At 38.2% G+C, this 27,639-nt stretch overlaps 1 protein-coding gene across 27 annotated transcripts in view; it reads left to right on the top strand.

The window, feature by feature from the left end:
• The window catches only part of NRCAM (neuronal cell adhesion molecule), a 103,669-nt gene extending 79,318 nt beyond the window's left edge, over positions 1-24,351 (top strand). For 18 of the 27 annotated variants that reach the window (XM_054987981.1, XM_054987987.1, XM_054987984.1 and 15 more), the window contains 3 exons: positions 4,679-4,810; positions 7,076-7,154; positions 23,930-24,351. In XM_054987981.1, the coding sequence (XP_054843956.1) occupies positions 4,679-4,810; positions 7,076-7,154; positions 23,930-24,167 (449 nt within the window). In that variant the 3' untranslated portion in view covers positions 24,168-24,351. Of the gene's footprint in view, positions 1-3,092; positions 3,115-4,678; positions 4,811-7,075; positions 7,155-23,386; positions 23,399-23,929 lie in introns of all 27 variants that reach the window. The other 9 variants (XM_054987965.1, XM_054987982.1, XM_054987979.1 and 6 more) reach the window with 3 other exon arrangements.
• Positions 24,352-27,639: the final 3,288 nt, after the last annotated feature.

Below are 27,639 nucleotides of genomic sequence, written 5' to 3'. Positions count from 1 at the left end.
CCCCGACATCGGGGTATATCAGCAGGGAGAAAAATCGGGGTAATGAGGGGAAAGAACAGCACCACATTCCATCACTAGTTTGCAAATGTGAAACCCCTGCAAACATGGGATGTGGAACAGGTGCAGACACACTTTAAAACCCGAGTGTGAAAAGTACCATTGAGACACCAGCATGTCTTTGATATTTTTCACGAATATCTTCCTCAGTTTTCTTTATTCCCTTGTTAGAGCACTTTTGCCTTTTGGAATTTATTTCTGGATGCTCCATCCTTTAGTCCTGCTGAATTAGAAGCATAATTTAACAATAACATTGTGAGAATAGTATACATTCTTCTAAGTATATTGACTTCAATGGCCTTAGAAAGGTATGACTCTGCTTAGGATGGAGCTTTATCATTATTTTTGAAGATAAAAGAATATTTTATCATAGTGGTTCCTTCCAAGTTCAAGATCAGAGAAAATCTATTAAACTGATTTTCTATTGAATCAAAAGTAGCAGAACAAATGTCTTAAGAAACTGTAATGTTCAGAAAAGACTGTTCCATAAACTGGTTTTGTTTGGTGATATTATGGCCATTTTCACATGCCTTAACCCTCTGGAAAATTGCACAAAACTCATAGCATGAAGCGTCTTCCTAGCGTGATTTCCTGGCATGATCCTGTTTAATGATGTATTTTCTGATGTCATCGTGCCATTAAAGGGGATTGTGCTGGGAAATCGCGCTAGGAAGATGCTTCATGCTGTGAGTTTTGCGCGATTTTCCGGAGGGTTACACATATGTGTGAATGGCCTATATTTATGAAACAGTGGATGCTAATAATCTAAAATACTGTATAAGTGTGGGTTCCTTGACCTGGATTGCCCAGGCTAGCCTGATCTTGTCAAATCTTGGAAGCTAAGCAGGATTGGCTGTGGTTAGTACTTGGGTGGGAGACCACCTCCAGGGTTCCTATGCAGAGGCAAACTGCTTCTGAATGTCTCTTGCCTATATGTTGGCTGTGATTTGCCAGTGAAGCAAAAATAGAAGTCTCTTGATGTCATATTGAGTGATATTTTCACAAAGCATATTGTTTATGGAAATGTTTAGGATGTGCTGTGGCTGTACAGTGAGGAGTGGAGGTGTGAGCAAAAACCTCTTCTGTTACTACCTTGGAGAGTGGGGGAGGAGTGGGATCCCTTTCCCCCCCGCCATGTTCCCACTTTGGTGCTGTCGTAGCAGATGATGCCTCCGTTGGAACATGACCCAGACAGCTGAGCTGCTGAGTAGAGTGGCAGGGGTCATGCACCTGTGGCCCGTAGCAGTGGAATGGAGGGACAGCTGAGCAGACAGGCAAGCACAGTGTCAGGGAGAGGGCAAGCAAGTGAGCCAGCCCCCTTGTGAGTCTCACAGAGAGGGATCAAGGAAGAGAAGGAGTGATGACAGAGAAGGGGTGAAGGGAGAAAGAGAAATAATAACAGAGAGGAGGTGGGAGAGCAAGAGAAAGAATGACAGGGAAGAGGTGGGGAAGAAGAGAGACAAAATTAGATAGAAGGGTTGAGGGGAAAGAAAAGAGAGTGACAGAGGTGAAAAAGAACAAGTGATAGAAGGGGTGAGGAAGAAAGAGGGAATGACAAACTGACAGAGAAGGAATAGGGGAAAAGGGATGAAGCAAAGGCCTGTGAAACAGATTGCCTTCTCCCCACAAATTTCTTGCGGGTCCTGCTTCTCAACATGGCCAGATCTGTGGATAGTTAAACCCAAAGATTGGAGCCATGGACAGACAAGACAAATCTTTCTACAAACCTAAAAAACACCCTAAATTTGCAGCAAAAATAAAATAAAAGTGAAACCTAGAGAGATACAGCTATAGATATTAGGGTTAATAACACTCCAAATAATAGAAACAGCTTTAAGAAGCAAATGTCTTCAGCGGCCATTGCTAGGCAACTAGAAAAGTATTGCAAGCCTTCCAGTCTTGGTTTCTCTCGGTAAAAGGCAGGGGAAGGGGGCAGGACCCTTTCCAGGGCTGTCTTTAAAGAAAGAAGCAAGGGCAGAAAAATGGCCCTGGAAAAGGGCCACACCTACGGCCCGCCCTGGCCCCATTGCCCCAAAGGATGGAGGGAGAGAGGAAGACGCAATCTGTCTGCCCTGCCCAATAGACCAGGTATCATCTTCCTCAGGGCTTGGGTGCCACCACCTTGGGTGGGCTGGACACAGGGTTGGCTGGCCCACGTGCGAGGAGTAGGCTGTTAGCCCATTGGCAGGCTGATAATGACCAATCTGTCCCAGGGAGGAGGAATTGTGGCCAGGTCTGGCAGCAACCACTGGGTGCCTTGCTATGGCACAGCATGTGTCTACCCTACCCTATGCTGATAGGTGTGGGTAATATGTTGAACCCCATTCATGATCGAGAATGGGGATTGCAGTTAATGTTTGGGGCTTCTCACATGCTACACTGACTGGCATCTTACTATCCACCAACTTTCATGATTCATTCAGAACAGACTGATTGATTCTGTTCAACAGCATCCATCCTACAAAAGCCAGTGTGCAGTAGTGGTTAGAGTATCAGGATATGATTACATGAGATGCTTATCTCCCATATATCAGGTCTGGATCCAGACAGCAGCTGGGGAGTGTCGTGGATTCATAGCAGGCCTTTCATCCTAGGAAAGGCTGACAGTTATATCGAGATGGACTAGTGTTTGTGGAGAAAGTTGAGCTGGGAGATCCCTTCTCAGCTGGATAGACATGTTTTTCACAACTTGAAAAAACACTGAAACCTTTTCATGTTCAAATGCCTATCTATTCACTACTAAGTTCTAGTGGGCTGCGGGATCCCTAGTTGGAAGATGGAGTTTCTCTTACCCAAAATAACTTCCTAGTTTCTGAGGAGGGCTGGGCCTTACTCACTTGCTAATTGCAAGACCCAGGAGTGAGGGTGGACTAGTGGCAGATGCGGGGCAGGGGGGTGTTCCTGGAAGCACTAAAATTCGCTTACAAAATGTATCTTAATAGGATTTCACAATCATCCCTAATTTTTTAAAAAACCAAAAAGATAATTGATTTTACAATCAGGAGTAATTACCCCAATGGAGGAAGAAAGAAGAGCCAGAGGTGGGGGCTCAGTCTGGTGGCAGCAGAGTGGCTTGGCAGTGACACACATGCCCACCCTCAGGCAGCAGCAGCTGGTTCTGTGGCCATCAGGTTCACCCACCTCTGCCCTCTCTGGAACTTGGGCAGCAGTTGGTTCAATTGTCGCCAGGCACTCCTTTGAGCCTGGGTGGGTGAACCCTTGGGGAGGGCCCTTGGGGAGTGATCAGAATTCTGGAGCCTATCCTGGACTTCACCCAGGTCCCCAGAATCACTAAGACTTCCCCATTCAAGTCAGTAGGACCTGAATGACTAAATTAGAGAACAGTATGAACATACTTTGACATGTTCTTGGAAACACAATATATTATAGTCTTTAAAAGGATTCCTGTGTATTTCATATGTCATTACTTCATTTTAACGCAGTGGGGCAGATTTCACATGCACTAGTGGCTTCCCTGTTCACCAAATAAACTAAGCAGTGTACTTAATTTTTTGTAGCACAATTGCAAGATTTTATTTCATTTAAAAATGCTATTCTAGGCTTTAGAAACCTATAATCAGGAATATTGTAATATAAGGAATACCTGAAGCTGCGTAAGTAAATTATAACATGTTTTTGGCATGTGTCATGCATGGATTATTTTATTTAGTTAATATAAAATTTCATTCTACATTTGAATGTTAAATGTGTGTTTCTGTCCTGTTTGACACTAGTCTTTTAATTCCTCATAACTGCATGTCTGGAAAACTAAATCTCTTTAACTGTATTAGAAAAATAAAATATATATATTTATTGAAAATCCAGGCATTTTATATATTTGTCTTCCTTTAACTAGGTATGCTGTTCTTTAAAATGGTTTCTGGAATTTGTTTTTTAAAAAGAATAAATGTCCTTCAAAACTGTTTCTATCTATACATTTTTATTCCATCCAAATATTTGCCATCTTTAGAAAGAGTGCACTTTCAAAAGCAGAATAAAATAACCTAGTAAAGTCTAGGAAAGATGCAAATATTACATCTGTATTATAAATTTGATTGTGTTTTCCGTTATGTAAAAGAGTCTCTCTCATTGATATAGATGATGCCTAAATCTACAGATCAGCTGATCTGATGCTGATGAGCTAATGGAGAAACCTGGTTTATTTACTCTTACATATTTATTTATGGGGGACCTGTAATCTCCCTAATCACATGCCATTTTAAGAGATGTTAGACATTGGCTGTGCATCTTTTCTACATGTACTATGGATCCAAGCACCCTTCTCATCCATCATAAAAATGTCAACACTGCCACCTCCAGATAGAGGTTTCCATTAGCAAAACATGTCAAATATTCTATTGAAGAATGCATGCTTGCAAATCTTCACATTCTGAGCCTAGCAAATAAAGGCATGAATGAGCTTCAATAGCACTGAGAACATTGTTCCCAAAATATCAAAGGTCAAGTGTCCTTGAATGGTCTTGTGCCTCACATTATTTAAAAATATGTTTTATAGTAAAAGTGAAAATTAATAAATAATCTCTTAAAGAGTTGCTGTGAATAATACACATGTAACGTAATAGATCTTCAAGCATAACGCTTCACCTTTTCCATTTCCTAGCAAAGGCAAGTCGACAAGTTGACATTGCAACGCAAGGATGGTTTATTGGTCTTATGTGTGCAGTTGCCCTTCTCATCTTGATATTGTTGATTGTTTGTTTCATAAGAAGAAATAAAGGTGGAAAATATCCAGGTACTAACTATATTTATCATTGTAAGTTAAAAATATTAACTATAATGAAGTATTATTTGTAATGAATGACATCCCATGTGCTCTGGGATCCATGCTGTGGTCATATTAAAGTTCAATGGCTGAAATTTGTCATTTGAAGACCAGTCTGGTGTAACATGCTGTGGCATGATTGTCACAAGAAAAATATTTTGCAAGATATTTACAGGCTCCCAGTTTGTTTCCAAGAATAATTCTAACTGCACCGCAGGTTGGTGATGATCAGAGAAAGTTTTCCTCTTGGATCACTACACCATGGGAATTCTTTCTCTAATAAAGTTCGTCTGACAACTTAATTGTACATTTACAGTGGAATCCAGAGGGACTCCAGTCTAAGTCCATTAATTTCACATGGTTTAGAGCTGTGTAACCCTATATAAGATTGCACTGGCAAAAAGATTTTTATTTTCATTTACTTTGGGTTGATTTTTAAGTTTGTGTTGTCCTGTATTGTTTTAATTATTTGTTAATTTTTGCATTATTACTGTTTTTTTTCCTATATTAATGATTTTAGTATTACTTTCATCATTTTATTGTAGTTATGTTTTGGGTGACCACAAAGACTTGAATTTGACCATCAGAACTGTTGACCAATAGCAAGCATCTCTGCCATATCACAATCAAATTGTTTTTTGAAGTTTCTTGTTTTTATACAGATGGGGTGGGGGGGGACAAAATTTGGCAATGAAAATTTATATTGTACTTTGGATCCTGGCCATAATAGCTTAATTTTATTTTGTGTAATGACAAAGTGCTGGATTTTAAAACGTTCGCATTTAAAATCAGATAATGTTGACAATGAGGAAAGCAACAATCCTATAAATATATAAATATTCATGGTTCTTTCAGTAGAAACATGCTATAGTTTTCTTTGAGCTGAAATTTCTGCAAATACTTTTTTACTAGAATCCGTGTCAGAATCTGATATATAACTATACAAGTAATGCGTTCATCACCATGCGCTCATATAAAACAAAAATTAAATTCATGTTTTACTCCATGGGGAAAATTCCCACCTAATTACTATGTTGTGTTAGTTGCTATTCTAAAATAAAGAATAAGTTTGAACAATATAACAATTTGGTTCTAAAAATGCCTCAAATTTTGCAGTGAACAGATTCAGCAGTTCAACATTCATGTTTGATTGTGGTAACCAGATATGAACCAATTACTGGGTCTTTTTAACTCGGTGCTAAACAACTCAAATGCTTGCTGAATGGGTTTGTGATGGGGTTCTGCAAAACTGCGCATGCACAAAAACCTGGCTAATCTATTAACATCATGCTAAGGCCTACTTAAACAAGCACTGAACATTAGGATTTTTAAAAAAATACTGCAGTGGCTGATTTAACTATCTATTTAAACAATTACCTGCAGGATAGAGCAGCAGTGCAGCAGGGAATGTGGGGTGGGGGATAGGGGTGTGCAAGAGGGGGTTGATTCAGGTTTCCCACTTCGGGTTTACCCAAAGTGGGGGGAAATTTCGGAAATACCTTAATTCGGAAGCGGCAAGCCACTTCGGAATTAAAGTACTTTACTCGCTTCGGTATGCTCCATAAATATTCAGAGCATACTGAAGCGAGGGGGACAACTCCCCCTCCCCCTCCCCTGGGGCAACCCTTCCACCCCCCCACCCCCCTGGGGAACCCCTCCACCCCCCATCCACTTACCTTACCTGGTGGGAGGGTCAGCTGTGCTGCGGGCTGCTGCCGCTGCAGCAGCAGCACCACGAGGCTGCGATGGCTTGGAGGCTCCAGGCCGTCGAAGCAGCCTCGTGCTGCCACCTGAGCCACTGGGGCATTGGGGAAGGCCGGAGCTGCCTCCTCTGCCCCAAAGTTTTCTGAAGCTTTCCGAAAGCTTCGGGTAATTACCCAAATCGGAAACCCGAAGCGCACAGCCCTAGTGGGGGAAGTATAATTTCATGCACTTTGCTCTGTACTGTATTGTTAAGAAGAAATAAGATGAAGTAACATGTCAAACCGCCTCAAGCAAGTCCGTAAAAAATTAGCTCCCTGTTGAAGACTGGCAAACAGTATGTGAACCAAACGAGAAGATGTTCAACCATCCCTAGACGGAACCGGCAGCAAGGCAGAGTATTGCATTGATGAACAATGCAATATCCCATCAGAATCTATCATTACAAAATTTTGTGTAATTTTTATTCATAATTACATCATCCCAGTATTATTTATTTTTTTTCTTTTTAAATATCTATTTTGGCTTTTCAAGTGAAAGAAAAGGAAGACGCTCATGGTGATCCAGAAATACAACCTATGAAAGAAGATGATGGAACTCTTGGAGAGTACAGGTTAGCAAGTTTGTTAATTGTTACTAGTCATGTCAACTTGGATTTTCTGCACAAAAGACAAAAGCATTTGACATTGGGTAAATGGATGGATTCATCAACCAGCATTATTAAACAGTGTGTCCAGCCAATATTATAAGGATCCTGTGCTGGCATTACAGGCAGATATGCTAGTATATGGTTCTTTGCCATTGTAATCCATTCTACAGACGTAAATATCAAAATGTCTGTTTATCTCATAATTCATTGACTCTAAGAAGAACGTGAAAATGCCATAGGTACAGGCAAAACAGAGTACATCAGAAAGCATGGGAAGTCATTGCAGCGTCTTCATGACTATAGACATTTTTCACGATCAACAAAAATGGTGCAGCCTCTCCCTTGACTTCTGATTTTGCTGGTAGACCTGGTCTCATGCAGACTCTGTGGGTCACTTTCTAAGACCAGGATCATATATTATGAGAGATCAAAAATGTAAAATGCAGATCCAAATTGCAGTATCGGCATCCTGATACTTAAAGAATTTGGATCTAGGGTTTTACCTCATTCATGATTATGGTATATTCACTTCAAATGTCCACTGTGATTTTTTCCTCCGGATTTGTTTGTGCATGTTTGATTTTTTTTTCTTTATAATTTAATCTTTCAGCTTTATTCCTTTAAAAGGAGGAATAAAGCAGGGTATATAAATGTACTAACTTAAATCCAGGCTTAATAGTGAATCTATAAATCATTTCAATGGTGCCCAGATCCTGGGTTTTTTTTTATTTTTTGTCTTGACAGTACACTAAGCAGTTATAGACAAATTCTAGGCAATTCATTTGAGGGTAGCAAAATGAAAAAAGAACTAAGCAGCACATGAAGGAAGAACATGGCACTTCAACATAATTCAGAGGATGAGAAACAGGAGAAAGTCTCACAGGAGCTGTAGTTTGTACTTTTCTGTCTCCAAAGCCAATTCATCATTATTAAAGAAATTGCCTTGCCTCACAAAGTCTTGCTTTCAAACTCATACATTTATAATAGTAGCAGTAACTTTAGAAGAGGGTGTTACTGTTTAGATCCAACACATTTGGTTTAAATAAGAAGATAATTGTTTTCTTAGAAGATTTGGGCTTTATGTTTTGATTTTCATATTGTATCGTATGTTAATATATGTTGTCTTACCATTTTAATAACTTATTTTAGTTCTCATTTATAAGATACTGTAACCGTAATGCTTGAAACGGCTTTTTTTTTAAAAAAAATGCTTTCAGTATATTTTTGTGACTTTTTAATTTATAGAATATTGCAGTCACATTCATCTGACTGTGGTTTAATAATTCTGAATGCCAAAAAGTAGCTCCTTTGTTTTTCTGTGGTTCTTTCAATACAAATCATTTTAATGTGATTTGTTTTTTCTGTTACAGTGTATACAATAATTGTTATTTAATAATTGTAAATTTTATGAGCAAATAATATTCTAGAGCAATCTGCAGAGTGGTTCATTTAAAGATTGTTCACATAATAACTTGCACTTCTGATGCCTTTCTATTTGTGGACTAGTTGATATCATGTAGAATTTTGTAGAACTAGTTTTGTAGAACAATTTTGAGTTGGATGATTCAGTTCTAGATGTGATGATCAAATCTATACTCATGTGAGTCCTAAGCCAGGATTTGAGCATATGTCTTGAAATGACTTGCATGTTAATTCATAAAACCATTATTCCGTTGCCTATTTAGTTTGAGTACTTAAGGATATAATTGCATGAACCTGAATACTGTAGCCCAAGGAGGTAGTAACAGGAAGTCTCTCATCTAATTCATTTTGCTCAAATCTCCTTTTAGACCTTTGTCCTTTTGCAGTTCATCAGTAATAGGACTTGCCTCTTTTCCTTTTAGAGACAGGCAGATGCAAGCAAATACTCAAATACTTATGGAAGATGAGTTTATACCCTTTGTGCAACTCAGCATTGCTACAGTCAAATCAATTCATTGGTTCATGCTGCCTCAGGCAGCCCTATGATATGATGCAGTGCATCTTTGAGGGCAACTTTAGTTTTCTCCAAGAATGCAAGTATCTTGAACTTTTTTCCATCACTTCAGGTCCATGTCTCCTTGGACAATAAAGAAAATGGACAAAGGAAGAAAGAGAGAATGTAGTGAAGCCACCAGATTTCCTGAGGCAGACCCTGTCTTTACCAAAGCAGTGTCTGTATGGTCTGAGAGATCCAACTTATCCAGAAGGTCAAGAGATCAATCCTTCAGCACGAGATCAAAGACTTCACATAGGAGAGTCAGGCCCTCTTCAGAGCACTCAAAGGTTAATCCCATCTCCCCTTCGCTCTGTCGGAGAAGAAAGGTATTATCTGATTGGCAATTTGAAGTTGATTCTAGATATTACACTTCAAAGCAACAAATAACAGAACTGGATGAAGGGCCAGATTCTCAGGTAGGAAAGCACTCCCAGTTTCAAAAAAGGTTCAGCAAGGGTCCATCCACTCTACAGCAATCATTCGGTAACACTGTAGGCATCAGCTCAGATTCAGAAGACAACCATAGGTGTCATATGAAGAATGTAAGACCTTCTTCTGTTTCCGCTACTAGTCACAAATCTAACAAAAGTTCACACATAAGGTCTTTTGTAGTACCTGAAAGTACTGGCCTTTTGAAGGATGCCTCCATGACCAAAACTACTCTCCCTTCCACCACACATTCCGGACCATCTCAAGTAGTGGATTCTGAGGGACCAAATACACCAGTCACTAATGCCCATGAAGCAAGTAGGCTTCAGTCTCAGATATCAGTATCCGAACCTGTGAATGTTTTGAAAGAGCTCGCAGCTTCTACAAAAAAGAAATCTAAGTTTCACTGGGCCTTGGAAGAGGAGTCTCCTGCAGAGGATAGTGAAACATCCTTTGTTTCCTCATTGTTTCCTCATATAGAGGAGGATAGTGAGCCTTTGCGCAGGTTTAAAATGAGGAAACAAAATTACTTATTCAAGTATATTCAGAAGGAACTGAGGTTAAAGTCCTACCGATCTAAACAGCATTTAGAAGATGACAACTCAGATAAATCTCTTCCAGTCCATTCAGCTATCCAAAAGCTAATCTGTAGAATATGGTATAATCCTAACATAAAACATGTTGTTCCAGTAATTCTGCGTAAGCTGTATCCTCTTCCTGTGTACAAAGCTTCTTTATGGGAGACCTTACCCAAGATAGATACTTCAGTGGTCAGTGGGAATTCAAAGTCAAGCCTTTCTGGGGTTGATGGCCCTGTTCCTAAAGACTCAACTGATAGAAAGGTTGAGGCTGCAATCAAGAGATCATTCAGTTTAGTCGCAGCCCAACTTGGAGTCTCCCTGTATACTGCTTATGCTTCTAAAGCTTTATTAGCTTGGCTTGAAGAAGAGCACGCCAGAGAGGGGAAGACATCGAGCCCTTCTACAGGCAAACAGAGAACACACAATCTGTCTAGAACTGCAGCTAATTTTATCCACGATGCAGCTGAAGATTCTCTCAGGCTCACAGTTAAAAATATAGCATGCCTCACAGTAGCCAGGAGAGCCCTCTGGCTGCGTAATTGGCCTTTGGACATAGGTATGAAACATCAACTATTATCATTACCATATTCTGGTGGAACTTTATTTGGAGATTGCTTGGAGCAAGTTTTCAAGTATTATGTCCAAAAGAAGAGGAGATCCCTCCATCATTTCAGAAGACAAAAGTACTATTCAGGCTTTCTTTATTATCCTCACAGGTGTTGTACATCCTATCGCTTGCCCACTAGGTTAAAAAGAACAAAAGCTTTACAAACCTCACATATGAACAATATGAAACGGGATGGTGTTCAAAGGAATCACCATTTCACCAAGAAGGGACTTCGGACTTCATAAAACTGCTTCCCAGTAAACAATATAAGAAACCCAATTATTGATGACTTTGGGCTCTGAAAACGGATCAAAATGGACATAAGAAGATCATCTGTCATAATTTCTGCCCTGATAAATTTGAAGTCTGGAATTGATTTTTGAGGATTCACTCTTTCCTTATTGCATCTTTTCACCAAAGCAATAAGCAGATTAATTTTTGTGTTGGTATGTGTTTAGCTTGTATATTTTTAAAAACTATTTTTAAAAGCTATTTAAAAACATCTTTTATGTTTTTAAATAGTTTCTGTCATGAATCACCACAGTCATGTCACTTTATTTTACCACAGGTTAAATCTATTAGTTTTTGTATCAGCACCACCTTTTCGGATAAAACTCAAAGCTATCATGCAAACTGATTTATAGAATAAGCTTATTTGTAAAATTCTGGCTAATATTCATCAAACGTTTTGCCCAGTTTTTTATTTACTATGAATAATTTTTAAATACTAAAAATAGGTAATTATATACTTCATATCCTAGATATCCCTAAATGTTAGGTAAGGCAATTAAGTTATCCTTAAAATAATGTAGCCTAGCCATAGTAATGTGACAGTGGCTTGGATCCCATAGAGAATGCAGTCAGACGGGGATGGCGTTTGCTGATTATCCCCTCCTGGTTGCAGATGTCAGACTCATGTTCTTAAGGGTTCACTGTCCCTGCAAAGCAGCGTTTAGAGGGCATTTGGGGTTGTAGCAGCAGGGCTTAGAATCAAAGATGGTCCACATTGCTGTCAGAAATCCCTTCTGTCAGTAGAAATGTTCTGCAAGAGCCACTCAATATCGTGGCACAGTTCTTTTAAAAAATAGGATAAGATAGTGATATTATTAAAATCCATGGAGTTAGTACACGGCAAGTCATATTTAGCTAGTCGTTTTGGATTCATCACTGTTTTATCTCTAGTTAGGATGTGCATTTGTTTCCAGTGAAAAAATTATCTGGAAAAATGGCCAGATAATTTGTTCTATATATCTGAACAATGAAAATGAAGAGAACAGGAATGAATGAATACTTTCATTAATTCATTGGTTATACTGGAGATGCTCTCCTTCTGTTCCCCCTTGTTCCCATCTACCCTGTGTTGCAGGCTGGTATAGTGCTCCTGCTACTTGCCGCAATAGCTTGCTAGCCATTCAATAGGCAGGGTGGCAGAATTACTCTCTTTGTCTCCCTCAGCACTTTAGATGCTGTTTCCTCAAAGTATCCTGTACCATGTAGTTTTCCAGGTGCTGCATGATAATGGTCACTCACAGGCATTCTGGGACTACACTCCCCAGGCTATACTGAGGTGCTGGATGACTCTTGTCAGACGTGATTGTGATTCAGGTTTGCTCCTGAGAAGCCCTATGCATCTGATTAGTTTTCCTCTATCAGACCAGTAATCTCCTAACAAGAGGCACACTGTTACACTGTCTTTGTGCGTACTGTGCACAAGTAAACATTATTCAAGAATGTTTGCCTCCAATATATCTTAAAAATAATTATTAACATCTTTTAACATTGACTAACATAAAATAATACATTACCACCCAGTAATTCTGCATATATAAATGATTAGAAAAGTGAGCAATTATGTGAGTCCATGAAATGTCTGACCAAAGCAAGATTATAGGCAAGGACCCTCCACTAAGAAGCAACCAGTAGTCAATTCTGACACCTTTATTTGTAGGTTTTCAAAACCATCTCTAATGATAATTAATTGTCCCACTTGGTAGAGCACATATTCTTGGCTCATTAATTACATTTTAACTTCAAACTCCAAAGGTATCTGTACTTGTATACTAGTGTTAATACATTCTTGTTATTTTTAAGTAATATCCAATATCATATATCATGAAAGAATATAAAAATAATTACTACAGTTTATCATACATGGTTATTCACCGCCCCCCCCCCCACACACTTTATTACAACCCATCTTTGAACTATATTTTCACTTCTATCCTTAGATGGATGTGCTTGGCATTTTCAGAAGCTTCTCATTCATGGGCCCCAATACACATTATATCAATACCAACTAAACTGTTTCCCATCTACTAGAGGCCATATTATTCTGTCATTCCTTTGTATCTCCCCAAGGCTGTTCCATTCTGAGTTACAGGAGTCCCTGTTTGGAATGTTTAGCAGAGACTCCAGGCCACTCGTTCTTCTTGTCAACAAAAGCATTCCTCCATGTTCTTTTTAGTCATGATTAGCAAGGGCTCGTATATACTCCTGTCCATATCTATGACAAGTGCCTCAGATGCATCAGAAAGTGTCCAGTATGCTGGGGGAGGCAGACAGAGAGTTTCTACCTGCCTGGCCATTCACCACTGGAAGTGGCAGAAGCAGCCTTGTCCCACAGCACAGAAAAGGTGGGCAGGAGAAAAGTAAAAGTAATCGTTCCAAATAGGAAGGAAAATAAATGTAAGTGCGAACACATGAAGATTTTTAAAAAACAAAAACTTGCACACCTCAATTGCATTGAGAGACAAGGGCTTTCAAAAAGGTGGTCCTTATCTGTTCCTTCAGATCCATCAGTCCAGAATTCCATTACAATTTGTATTAATTTGTTCTTGTGTGTCCCTGTGAGGGCGGGGGGTGCGTTTTGTCAATTGAATAGCTAACCATATTTTAAGTTATTTTGCATGTCGTCTGTGGAAGAATTTATTGGGTTGTGTTGGCTGCTGAACTGCATAATGGGCACCCAAAAACCCCAAACCCTCTTCTACATTTTGACTGGTTTTTGCATCTGCCTGCCCCTGAAGTGAAAAGATTAATAGCAGGTAATAAAATGTCATGGGAAAGGTGTGGTGGAGTTCACTATGGATTTTTAAATTTGATTTTAAATTTTGATTTGTTTTAATTCACTGTACTATGGCTTCTTTTTTCTCTAAAAATTCTTTCTCTTCATGTATCCTTTATGAGCACCTTATCACTTTGTCATATATTTCATCTGTCACTTTCAAGTTTGCTATTTGTTTCACAAAACCCATGAAAGTGAATAAAAATGAATCTTTTTAAGAAAAAAGAAATTCTAAATTATCAAGTATCTTTAACTAAAGTTGCCATTGTTGAGCATCTAGCTGATATTTCTAAATGAAATGCATTTTCATTTAAACATTTGGCCTATTTGCTTATTTTAAAACTAGTTTTATACTTCCAAATAGCAAGTACTTGATTGAACTCATCGTGATTCCCTCATATCACAATAACATCATACATTCTGAAATATGTTATTCCCTTTGAAGTTGTGCAATCTTAATGTTGAAGATAGATAATATGCCTGAAAAAAAATGTCAGAATGCTGTTTTAGTATTGATAGACCGTCCTGATATTAATTTTTAAGGTTTCCAATATGTAAGTATGCATCCATTAGTTACTTATAAAACTGAATTTTCCAAACTGTTTATAGAGATACATAGAAGAGCAAGCATTCTCTGCACTACATTAACAGTGCAATCTTAAGCAGAGTTATACCCTTCTAAGCCCATTGACTAGAAAGGGCTTAGAAGGGGGTAACCTTGTTAAGGACTGCACTGTGTACAATTCTTGAATGCTTTAAGTTCCCCATGAGACAGTTAATTTGTCTTCTGTAGTACTATGCATCTTAGCAACAAATTAATAGTTCATTTATTTTTCAGTGAGAGTTCTGCCTTTGTTTTGCAGTCCCTACTATTCAGCACATTTCTTCCATTGAATTTTTTTTAAAATCTAAGTTCACCTAGCTTCTGAAATTTCAGCAATATGAAGAGGGAGAATCTGCTATCTTGAGGAAGAGAGCAGAAGGTTAATTTTCACAGTTCATCTTGCCAAATAAATGGTGGAATGCAATACTCCACGTTACTGTGTTGTGATCTTCCTGGAAGGGAAATCCATGTAGTTGTGGTGATCCACTGAATTTACTCCCTTGTTCATCTATGTATTTTGTAGACATGCTTTACTTAAATTAGCAAAATGAATTGTCATGTTTGCATGACTGTGATTTTCCTTTTTCTGTCTGTGTCTTAGTAAAAATGTTTCAAAATTCTTTTTTGTGTATGAGATTTAGGATTTCAAAATACTATATAAGATAGGTAAGGTTACTTGGCAAACATTTTGAGTCATCACCGAGATGGGGGAGGTGTGTTCGGAACAGGTCATCACGTGCTGTACAGCTGGGTGGTGAAGGAGCACTCTGGTGCTGAGCAGCATTGTTTAGGAATGCTTACCTTCTTGCCATCATGTTATTTAATTCAACAGATTTAGAAATTCAGGCTATTGGTTCTGTTTAGAGATGGGCACGAACCGGGAAAATTCCAAACTCTGTAGTTCGTGGTTCATCATGTTTCACGAACCACAAACTTTCATAAATTTGCCCTGGTTCGCGAACCGATTCATTTGGTTCATGAAAACGTCACTTCCAGGTCAGCAGGAGGTCTGCAGAGAGCCCATCCCCCCGTTGCCTAGGAAACTGATCGGCACCAGGCTGTCTGCAGTGATGAACTAAAATACGAACCAAATGTACTGGGCTAAAATTCATCATGGTTTGTGAGAAATGATCTCCTATGAACCACCAGTTCACGAACCACAAACTGGCCTAGTTCGTGATGAACTTCAGTTCATATTTCGGTTTGTGCCTACCTCTGTTTATTTACATTTTTGCTTGTATGCATTGCAGTAATTCTTGTTTACTGCCTGCTCTCTTTCCCTCAAGATGGCCCCTGTTTTCCCCATGTTCAGTTTCACTGTGACTCCCATTGATTGGTCTTATGAAAGTGTAGACCCTGATATGTCCTGTGCACCATCTCTTTTCCTCCAGTTCTCAACCTTCAGTAATGCTGAATTCATTGGTCTGGGTTCAGAGAGCACATAATCTTTGGTATAAAAATAATGCTGCTTTGAATTCATTCCTTTCTAGTTGAAAAAGTTTCTGTTCTAAACATTTGCTGCTGTCTCTGTGGCAACAGTAGTTCCTTTTTTATGATGCAAAGAGCAGGAACCTTATTGCCAGGTTTGATTTTTGCATATGCTGTAACTGTGCACTCACACCAGTGTCCAGCTCCATGCAGGAGTACACGCTTGTGTAAATCTGCAGTTTTGTTTTTGTTTTTTGTTTTTTAATTATACAGAAATTAGAATCTGCATCCTTACTAGCATATAGAAAAATCACAGAAACATTGCAGCCAACTGTGTAAGTATTTTTTCATTATTTAGATCATAAATATGGATAATCTTGTAAAATTATGTTTAAAGAACATCAGAATAGAAGAAAAACTGATAAGACAAGCCTATTTTATTGGAGTAAAAAAAGCCTTTATTTTCTATAGTAACAAACTCGACAAATTTTTTTGACATTAGTGCTGCTAAACATATTTACATAAAAATATTTTGAAAAGCATATCCCAGATTAAAATAATTTCAACTGCTTATGTTACCTCTTTTCTCTAACTAAATCCAAATATTTTGTGCTAATTATGAATTTTAAACAGAAGAAGTAACAATATACTAGAAAGCAGTAAATCTCTGCCCTTCAAAGCTTTATGCATTGTCCCAGCACATTTGACCTTGGTGTAAATGGCTAATTATTTTGGAAAACAAAATCAGAATAAACATTCAAGTATTTTTAAGTGGAAGTAGACTTCACAAAATATTTGGAGCTGTAGGTGCATAAATATTCTTATAATCGGTATATTTTCTACATCACAGTTAAAATGTATATGTGTACAATATGGATGGTTAATGCATACTATAAAACTTTAATCTGCATCTGTTTTAGTCTTGGATTGGACTAAATTCTGTTCTGTGTTTGACAAATCTCAGGTACCCAAAACTATAGAGCTTGCCAAAGTTATTATTTACATTTGTAGGTCTTGTAAAATAAATGCATATTTTGTCTGCTGCTAAAATTTGACTTTCTTTTTTATTGGAGCACTTCTATAGATCCTCCATCCTAGAAAAAGTGAGTCAGCAAAATGAGTTGTGAAAACGAGATACAAATATTTAAATTATTCATGTGTGAGGTTGAGAATCTTGTTGGCTTGCATGTAACCATCTGTGCTCAGTCGACATACAGAGTTTTCCTGAGTAAGATAGGAAAGGAATGCAGGAAACTCAGTTTTCTGTTCATGAATGGTTGAATACAGGTGTATTTTAAAAATAGACTTCTGCCTTAAGTCTCCAGAATTTGTCTGCTATATATGCAAAAATATAGTTCATTCTGATTTCATCATGTATGCACACTTGTATGAATATCTAATGAAGGAAAGTTTGCAGAGAATGTAATCTGTGTGCTGCATTATTAATTTCAATTTAGCTGGGAGAATTTCTAATTAACACATGAGTTCATAGTTTTCAGATCCTTGCATGTGTGCTACTTATGTGCATGAATAAAACACTGTAAAAAGGAAAGGTGATGTGCTCACATGTTCACAGCGGTGAACTCTAGATCTGCAGAGGCAATAGATATTGCCCCTCATCAACCTGCTTTACTGTATCTGCCGCCTCATTCCGCCTGCTGAGGGGGGAAGCTATGTGAAGACAGGAAGTGGGAGTCCACAGGAGTACCAACCTCTGCATAGATCCCCCTGCCACCTGTTAATTAGCATGCCATAATAGCCCCTGAGCTGGGCATGTAACAGCCATGCATCACCCCCAAGATCCCTTCCAGGGATCCCCAATTATGTGGAAACTGGCCTTGTAGATTGTGACAAAGATGAAGAAAAACACACAACCACAAACAAGAAAGAATTCCCTAGTACAGGCAAGCAGTGATAAAACACTCCACGACCTGCCAAACTAAGGTGGGGGATAGGTGGGAAGTGAGACAGGAACAGAATGCTTGAAGCCCAGCAGGCTCCCTAAGATATACCAGTCAGACAGACCAGAGGGAAGACTGTGCCTTCAAGGTTCACCAGCCAGGACTTGCCGCCCCCCCCCATGCCCAGCCAGCCACACTCTGATTGGTTGGTTAGACAATTTGACTCTGGAGCTGCCTGCACAGCTCCATGGAGCTCTGTGGAGCAACATGGAGGTCATCGGGAGCCACTAGGTCCTGAAGAGACTGCAGACAGAGACCCCTAGTAAATTGGGAAAAAAAATACTTGGGATGGCTATCAGTAAACAAACTTTACTTCCCCAGATTTTTCTCTCTACCTCCCCCACCAGCCCAGTCTTCACAGTTCTAGCTACATTGATATGATATAAAATATTGCAATGTGTTTGGACACCACTTGTGGAAAAATCATATTAATGTTTAGTTTAAGATATTAAAATGGAGCATTCATTTTGGAATAATGTTCTTATATCCTTGTATCATTGTAGATTATTATTATATGTGTCAGCTTTTGAGAACTTAGACATGATGAGTATAAAACTTTATCACTTGCAGGTATTTTTGCTCTGTACAGAGAGCATCCCTAAACACTTCTGCCCTGAATCCTAAACATGTTTATTCAGTGGGGCTTACTTCTGGAAAAATATTCTTAGGATTACACTGACAGCTATTTACAAATCAATAACTTACCCAAATAGGCATATAACTGTTTGGTTTATCTGTATTGTCCAGCCAAGTGGAAAGGAAAATCTTGGCACACTTTTGCATCTAATCAGGAGTTACAGATAGCAGAACACTGGAAACGTTCTATGAGCATATGGCAAAACAGTACAGATACCTAGATGATCAAGTGATTACCTGTAGGATGTTTTAAAGTTATCACTTTAGTAAATCTGTATGAATGTTTGTGTCTACAAATTCAGTTGAACTAGTATGGGCATATTTTAATGGGATAAAAAAATACCATGGGCATTATCCAAAGTTAAACACTTTTAAATACTTCCGTGGGAAGTGTGGAGGGAAAGTTATGTCTTCTATTGAAATAAATTGGACTTATAAGAACCATGACACTCTCATATTTACCCCAAAAGAAGAATGACCCTGAATCCCTCAAATGTTATATATATATATATATATATATATATATATATATATATATATATATATATATATATATATATATATATATATATATATATATATAAATATATTAATGACTGAACATTCTTGTAATTGTATGCAAGTGTCTGACACCCCCTATTTGTCTTGATAGTACAGCTGTAAAAAATAGTCTTCCTTTTTGGTAAATACAGAAAATATGCTTGGATCGTGTCCTAGATGTTCTTAGGAAGTGTGTTGATTTAACCTTTGTATCACTTGAGTATCTCCTTGCCTCTTCTGATTCAAGACTGTATACTATTGTTTTCATGTTTTGTACTTTTACAATGTTAAGCGATACAGCTATTAAGATAAAAGTTTTAGTTACATTTTCAATATTTGCTGTTGTTCAGATTTAATGCATGGGGGACAGTCTCTATAAAGTGTGGAATATACGTGATAAAGTTCCTTGAATGGTTTTTTTATCTTGTTGCTTTCTTTAAAAAAAAAGCTCCCTCATAATTGTAGAACAGTGAAAATTTGTTAATGTGTTTGTAAAAAGGAGAATATATATCTGGTCAGGGTATTATTTAATCATTAAAATATGTAAACTATGTTCAAAATGGTGAATGGAAATGAAAGACACTTTTGCTGGTGCAATAAGCAGTTTGGAGGAAACCTAACTAGAAATTATTGTTTGTTTCTTGAATTTACTGGGGTGCATTTTTTTCTTCAGTAAAATTAATCTATTCCGAAAGATTCAAAATCAAAAGTAGTGTCCTGAACTTATTTCCAGTGGCTACGACTGTAATATGCTGATATGGATCAAACAGTGCAATCTGAAGATGAATTATACCTTTCTAAGTCTTCAATGGACTTAAATTGGTGTAACTGTGTTTAGGATTGCACTGTAAGTTGCTTGATTTTTTTCTTCCTATGCTTCATTACTCATTAGTAGAGATGGGCACAAAATGAACCACAGAACAAAATTCCATACGAAATGGCTGGTTGGTTTGCACCAAAACACACGTTTCGTGCAAACACGTGTTTATGGCACAAATGAATTTTTCCAGCCGTTCCATGGCTGGTTTGGAGTTTCAGAGACCCCACGCAAGTTTCAGCCCATCAGCTGAACCCAGTACATGGTCTGTGAAACTGACAGCCCTTGCGCGGGAGAAAGGGGTTGTCATTTCACAGACCCCACGCTGGAACTAGCGCAGGGGCTGTGAAACTGACAGCCTCATTTCCTGCTGCCCGGGCTGTCAGTTTCACAGCCCACGCACCGGTTCCAATGCAGGGTCTGTGAAATGCAAGTGCAAGATGCGTAATAAAGTGCAAGATGCGTAATAAAGTTAAGCAGTGATTGTGATCAATAAACTTTCACTCTTGTTATTTGTATGCCACCAGCACTCCCTAGTAATCCAATATCTAATTTCTCATAAATACGCTTCAATTGGTACAGACTTCATACAAATCACACAATAAATATTCAATAAATATGCAATAAATATTCAATAAATAGTAAAACTAGTATACATGCCACACCCATAATTTTAAGGACATCTTGGTGCATTCTGACCTTCGTGCACCTCCTATTGAGGGGACCAGCCCCTGGGGCCACTTTAGATGTGGCAAGTGTAACATCTGTGTTTTAGCAGCAAGTGGGAAGGAATTTAAAATACATAGGACAGGTAGTCATTTTTCTACATGTAGCACTGTGGGTGTTGTATATATCAATGAGCGTACGTGTACATTAATTTACATTGGAAGTACCCAAAGGGCAGTGAGGAGGAACCGCATTCAGGAACGTATCTCCAAAATAAACAACAGAGTCCTGGAGGCTCCTTTGACACAGCACTTTATTGATACCCACAGAAATGCTAGTTCAGGTTTTCAGTACTGCAGACCATCAAGGCAGAAAGATCAAAGGATCTCCAAAGAGAATTATTGAAAAGAGAAGCGTTTTGGATATATAAGTTCGATATGCTTTCACTACCACATTGACTAAATCAGACAATAGATGGTTCATGTTACTTATGAGGGATAGGTCCAATGGAACTTCACAATATTAGAGATGGGGGCTAAGTTTGATTATGTGGATCATTACCTTTAATTCTGAAGAGTGAAATTGACGGGAAGGGCTATACTCCACCTTAAGTGATTAGCAGCTGGCATGAGCCACTGTGCTTGCAGACACAAAGAATGAATGACTGGAGAATATAGCTGACTGGTGACTTTTGAGTAAGATACTTTACTGCATCCATTCTTTATTGTATTGTAAGACGGAACATGCATTAGAATTATGTTCATGTACTTTAGGAACCAGAAAATTGTTGCCTTGAAAAAGAATATATGAAACAGAATTCAAGCTTAGCAGCCTGTCAGGACATTCTGGAAGTAAGCTACACCCTGATCCAGTGCTTTTTTTCTGGGAAAAGAGGTGGTGGAACTCAGTGGGTTGCCCTTGGAAAAAATGGTCACATGGCTGGTGGCCCCGCCCCCTGCTCTCCAGACAGAGGGGAGTTTAGATTGCCCTCTGCACCGCCAAGTGGCACGGAGGGCAATCTAAACTCCCCTCTGTCTGGAGAGCAGGGGGCGGGGCCACCAGCCATGTGACCATTTTCAAGAGGTTCTGGAACTCCGTTCCTCCATGTTCCTGCTGAAAAAAGCCCTGCCCTGCTCCATCCCCAAGGAGCAGACAACATTAGCAAGGTTTGAGAGTGAAGTTTTTCAATTACCCTGGAAAAAAGAACACACAGAATTAGTGTGACAAGGATACACTTCATACTTACCTATGATGTACTGAGTTACTTGCTCACCTTGCAGGAATGGTGTATACTTACCATCATCTTTTCACACCATGGGAACGAATGGACTGCATTTAACATATTTGCGCTTGAGGACCTAAAGTACAATTTTTACACGTACATGTATACTGGTTTTACTATGTATTGAATATTTATTGCATATTTATTAGTTGATGTTTGGTGAATTGTGATGGCCTATGGCTATAGACAATAAACTCTTTTGATTGATTGATTGATTTATGAAGTCTGTACCAACTGAAGTGTATTTATGAGAAATGAGATATTGGATTACTAAGGGAATGCCGGTGGAATACAAATAACAAAGTGAAAGTTTATTGATCACAACCACTGCTTAACTTTATTACGCACCTTGCACTTTAAGATAAAAATTGGAACCATATATTGAAGTATTGATTATTTTCCACGGGGACTATAGTCTCTTTTTTGGTGAACTTCCAGGTGGTGGCTGGAGATCTCTCAGAATTACACCTGATCTCCTGTCAACAGATCAGTTCCTCAGAAGAAAATTGCTACTTTGGAATGTGGACTCTCTGGCATTGTACTCTGCTGAGGGGCTTCCTCTGCCCAAAGCTTGCCCTCCCCAGGCTCCATCCCCAAAATCTCCAGGAATTTCCCAACCCAGAGCTGGCAACCTTATTGATCGACCCTTAGAACTAGACTTGGCTTTAGAGAATGATTAGGCCCTTTTTCCAGGATAATGGGAGTGGAACTCTGTAAGTATTCCACTTTGGAGAGAGTGGAAGACAGGTTATATGTAAATTAATAGAACAGGCTAAAAGCTGTCGAAGGGCATATTGTTCTTATTTTCCCACTATCAACCTCCTCTATGAAATTCTGAATCTATCAATCTTGAAAACACTTCATGAGTTCTGCAAGCAAGGATGACCCTGTAGTAGCCTACCTTGTTGAGAAGAGATATAATAGGGGATAGTATTAAATTATTGTACATTCAATTTCTTTGTCTTGTCCTAAGGGTTAATGGGGGGGGAGGCAGGAGAGCCTTTTGGACTGGACCTCAAGCTCAATGGGGGCCTCAGATTAATTTTTTGGTATTTGATGCATTTCACAACTTGTTTTTAGATTTATCATGTGTTACCATTTTTAAATTGTTATTATGGGTAGCAGCCTCAAAAGCTGCAAGTTCCCTGGGTTTCTCAGGACTTCTAAGAGGCCTGCTTGTCTTATGTTGCTTGTGTCCTGAAATCACATTGGTGGGGATAAGCTTTAGTCCCCGGATGCATCTGGGTGTTCCAAGGGAACACTATGAAATTAGAATTTAGGACCTTCTTCATGTGCTTTATGTAGACTTTATTTATACTAGAGTTTCTGTAGAGGGATATCTATCTAGGAAACTACTATTTGACATACCTAGTTATTGTCCAGCCAAGATAAAGGACTGGATAAACCATTACTTCCACAACTTTTACTGAATTCCTATATCGAGGTTAACTTGTTATCTCCACAGAGCATGAATGAACATTCTAGCAGTTAAGCTCTGGTTCTGATTTAACTTAGTATTGAATACTATCAGGATATGGATTCTGCTTTTCTTCTTAGGCTATTTTCATTTGTTTCTTCTGCAACCTTTTAATGGAATATATAGGTCTCTTGAAAGGTAAGGTAAATATTTCCAGCCTGGCGTGTGTAATGTAACAAATTACTCCGACTCCAACACTGTTCATTATATTTTTCTAATAATACAGAAAATCTGTGTTTTCATTTAATTAAATTCATTCCCCATTCATATTCAGGAATCAAGAATTAAGAAGTTTAACAGACTAATTTCACACCACAAGCTTTTTCTTTGGAGGAAAAAAGTGGCCCTTTTTAATGCTTGCCATTTTTCCTACATTGCTTCAAAACTGAGAGCTGATTTTTTTTGCTACTGAAAAGCTATGCACGGTGGGCAAAATGTACTTCTGCTACTGGAGACATCCTGCGTTTAAAACCATTTCCTGCATCTTATATTCATGCCAGTTACATCGTATTAATTTGTTTCTTCCATGTAATTGGGTTTACTAGATGGACAGTGAGACCCACACGTTTTTCAGAAATCTGCATGCTTGATTGTTTGTTTTGCACTTCTTATTTCAAATTATCTTATGTGAACTGTATGTTTTTTTTAAAAAAAACTTTATTTTTCCAGTGATGCAGATGACCACAAACCTCTAAAAAAAGGAAGCAGGACTCCTTCAGACAGGACTGTGAAAAAAGAGGACAGTGATGACAGTTTAGTTGACTACGGAGAAGGTGTCAACGGCCAGTTCAATGAGGACGGATCTTTTATTGGACAATACAGTGGCAAAAAAGAGAAAGAACCAGCAGAAGGAAACGAAAGTTCCGAGGCTCCTTCCCCAGTCAATGCAATGAATTCATTTGTCTAATTAAAGAAAAAGCCAACAACTCTGCTCCCTTCCAACATTTCCATTTTTTTTTCAAGCATTTGTACATCTACCCTGTTATTGGATATGAAAGACACTAATGTTCTACGCAACAAAAACATTTATGCTATAATTATGTAGAGGCCAAACATACTATAGAATGACAGTAAGTGATATGTTCGTATAAGTCAGCATGCAAAACTGGAAAAGTTTTGCACAAAAATTGCTTTAAAAATTAAAAAGAGCAAAATCAACTACAAATATTAGAAGTGACAGTATAATATATGCAAAGGGCTGCATATTTCACATACAAAACTGGCTACACCACTGAAAATTGTTTTGATACTTTGTTATGCAGTCCTCAACTGAATCCCTGGATATGAAATCCATTTTCATTGTCAGAGTGTTATGGTAGTATTATATAGAACTTCAATGTCTTTGTGGACATTGTTGTGAAATTGGTGACTTAATGTCTAGCTATCATTATGTCTTTTTTGCAAGACAGTTAGGAACAGTATGTACAGTATATGATTGATAAATTACTTCAAGTATGACACTTGCATTTGCCGATGCTTACCGAGACCCTGATATCTGCTCTTTGCTCCTCTTACATCATAGCCTTTCTAATCTATCAAGTATTATTGCAGTACAGTGTTCTATTTTTTTTTACATCATATGTATGTTGTATTTTTTTAGAGCATAATACAATATGCACTGTAATGCATTTGGAATTTGTACAGTTGTGGAAGTGAAGTTTTCAAGTGAGATTTAACAAAATGATTCTAGAAACATACAGGGCAGAATACATTCAGTGCCTTTAAATAACGTGCATTCCATAACGTACTGTAATTGGGCATAACCAATCTGGAATTTTTTCATGCAAGTTACACTGAAATGAAATGAGATTGCAAAAGAACTCTTTCACACCTTTATGCTTTTTAGTGGAGCTTGACAAAGAAAAGTACCCAATGGATTAGATCCTTGTTCCATCATCTAGTACAATAGCATATGACTTATGAACTGCCATCATTGCCAAAGTAATTTAATTTTTTTAATGCCCAAATATGCAGGGTAAATGGTTTGATTGAAACAAAAGAGTAAATGTTTAAGTTATACAATGCTCATTAAAGTTTCCTTTCTGTAATGGAGATAAAAACTGCTGTGTAGAGAAGCTAATGCAACCTATATTTTCATTGCCTTATACAGTTTACAGACAAATGGCTGAATTAGGGTATTGAAAAAACATAACATGACAAAAATTCTCCTAATAATATATTAAAACCCCATGTTCCCAACAGCGTTTTCCGAAAGCTGAAATCCCGTTGACTACGTAACGAGGCAGCTTTTAACATGTTGCTTAGGATGAAGAGGCATGTAGCTCACTACAGAGCCATGGCATTCGATTTGATAAGTTCAGTCACAGCCATTGTCATCTGTTAGAAAATCACATACACACATGCAATCTATATCACAGAAATGTTTTACCTCCAAATATGAAATTTTATATAACAACCTATGGTTGAAGGAATGCTCAGTTTCATTTGCCAATAAATTGGTTTTTCATAACTTGCATCAAGTTTAATTTTAAGTAAGCTTTTGATATGTAGATATTTTGTTGAATTTGTAAATACACTTAAAGTGTAGATGCTATATGCTTCTAGGTGTTACAAATAAAAATGCTTTTTGTTGTACTGTGTACGTACTCCAGCCAGTGGAGTGCATGGTATTTTAAAGCATCTACTAAATATTTATGAAATGAAAATTTGATATAATGAGATGTTCTGCTTTCTGGCTGCAGCTTTTTAGGTCATGTGTCAATCAACTAATATCTGCTACTGGGCAGCTTCCATTCATTTTCTCTGAGCCCACAGGAGCCTTGTTTAAATGAATGGAGGTTGTACCAGCAGCAGGGCTTAGCAGGTTGTGTCTAATATTATTAGTGTGTCTGTGTAACAGTAATTGACACTGGATCACAATCAAATTCTGCAGCTTTGATGCACAGACTGTAGTTAAAGCACAAATTTGCATTAATCTCCTTATAAGCAGCCTGAAAACTCTGACAAGAAATTAATAGTTTCTTAGTAGGTCACATTTTCACACAAAATAGCAAAAAATAATAATCAGTTGTACAGCACTGATTACTAAGCACAAAGAAGAATACATTCCTGCCAGGATTTGCCAACAGTATTGTAGACAAGCATACTTTTACCCTTTAAATATAGATGCTAAACTTATCCGTGCATGTGATGATGATACACAGAGAAGGTCACTTCTGTAATGGCGCAACACATTTTGTATGAAAATAAATGTGGTTTTAAAGTTTCACTTGCTGTTCAGTCTCTATACAATGAACAGGTGATTTCCTATATGTGAGGTGATGGAAGTCTGTAATTCTAAATAAGAATATGTAAAAGCAACCATTGGTGTAGGACCTTATTTTATGCATTTGTTGTCTTTCTTGAAATCACCTTTGTTAATAATAATAATAATTAATCATAATAATATTCGATTTATATACCGCCCTTAAGGATGACTTAACACCCACTCGGAACAGTTTACAAAGTATGTTATTATCCCCACAACAAAACACCCTGTGAGGTAGGTGGGGCTGAGAGAGGTCTAGAGAGCCGTGTCTAGCCCAAGGTGGCTTCAAGTGGAGGAGTGGGGAATCAAACCCGGTCCTCCAGATTAGAGTCCCACACTCTTAACCGCTACACCAAACTGGCTCTCCTGCTTATGGGAGAAAAGGTATTGATAATCTATGCCCTTGTGGATTTTTTTTTTAAATTTAGTCTCATGGAATTGGGGAAAAAACCCAATTAGAATGGATTCTGTACTTCTGCAAATGGAGTTTGTGGAAATGATTTTGGCCACTTCTTTCCCACAATGGGCCTTGGGGAAACTTCAGGAACAATACTAAAGGGGGGGGGGCTGCATCTAGAAGAGACATCCTGGTAAATTTGTTTCTGATACTCTCACGTTTGAACTTTGAAAATTCTTTTGTTAATATACCAGAAGCATATCTCACACATTTCCACTCTTCAAGTCCTTTCAAATATCCAAAGGTAATCCTGGACTGGATTTTCAATGTACTCAGGCCTAGTTTCATAGAGTACTATATCAGAAATACTGCTTGAGTATAAATAATTTCACACCATATTCACCTCATTTATACCCTGCCTTCCCCCCCAATGGGGTCCCAAAGCAACTTAGACATCATTTTCCTCTCCTCCATATAATCCTCATAAGAACCCTCAGAGGTAGGTCAGGCTGAGGGAGAGTGCTTGGCCAAAAGTCACACAGTGAGCATCCATACCAGAGTGGGGATTTGAACCTGGGTCTCCGAGATCCTAGTCCAACACTCTAACCACTGCATCACACTGTCTCCCAACTAAACGATGCCATATGACTTTGGAAGAAATGTTGAAAACATGGTGCTTGCCTCATCCATGTATTTCTTAAGGTTAGTGGATTC

The sequence above is a fragment of the Eublepharis macularius genome, chromosome 9, assembly GCF_028583425.1.
Source record: "Eublepharis macularius isolate TG4126 chromosome 9, MPM_Emac_v1.0, whole genome shotgun sequence".
NCBI lineage: Eukaryota > Metazoa > Chordata > Lepidosauria > Squamata > Eublepharidae > Eublepharis > Eublepharis macularius.
The sequence above is the reverse complement of the archived record's forward strand: the minus strand, read 5'-3'. Positions and strand labels throughout refer to the sequence as shown.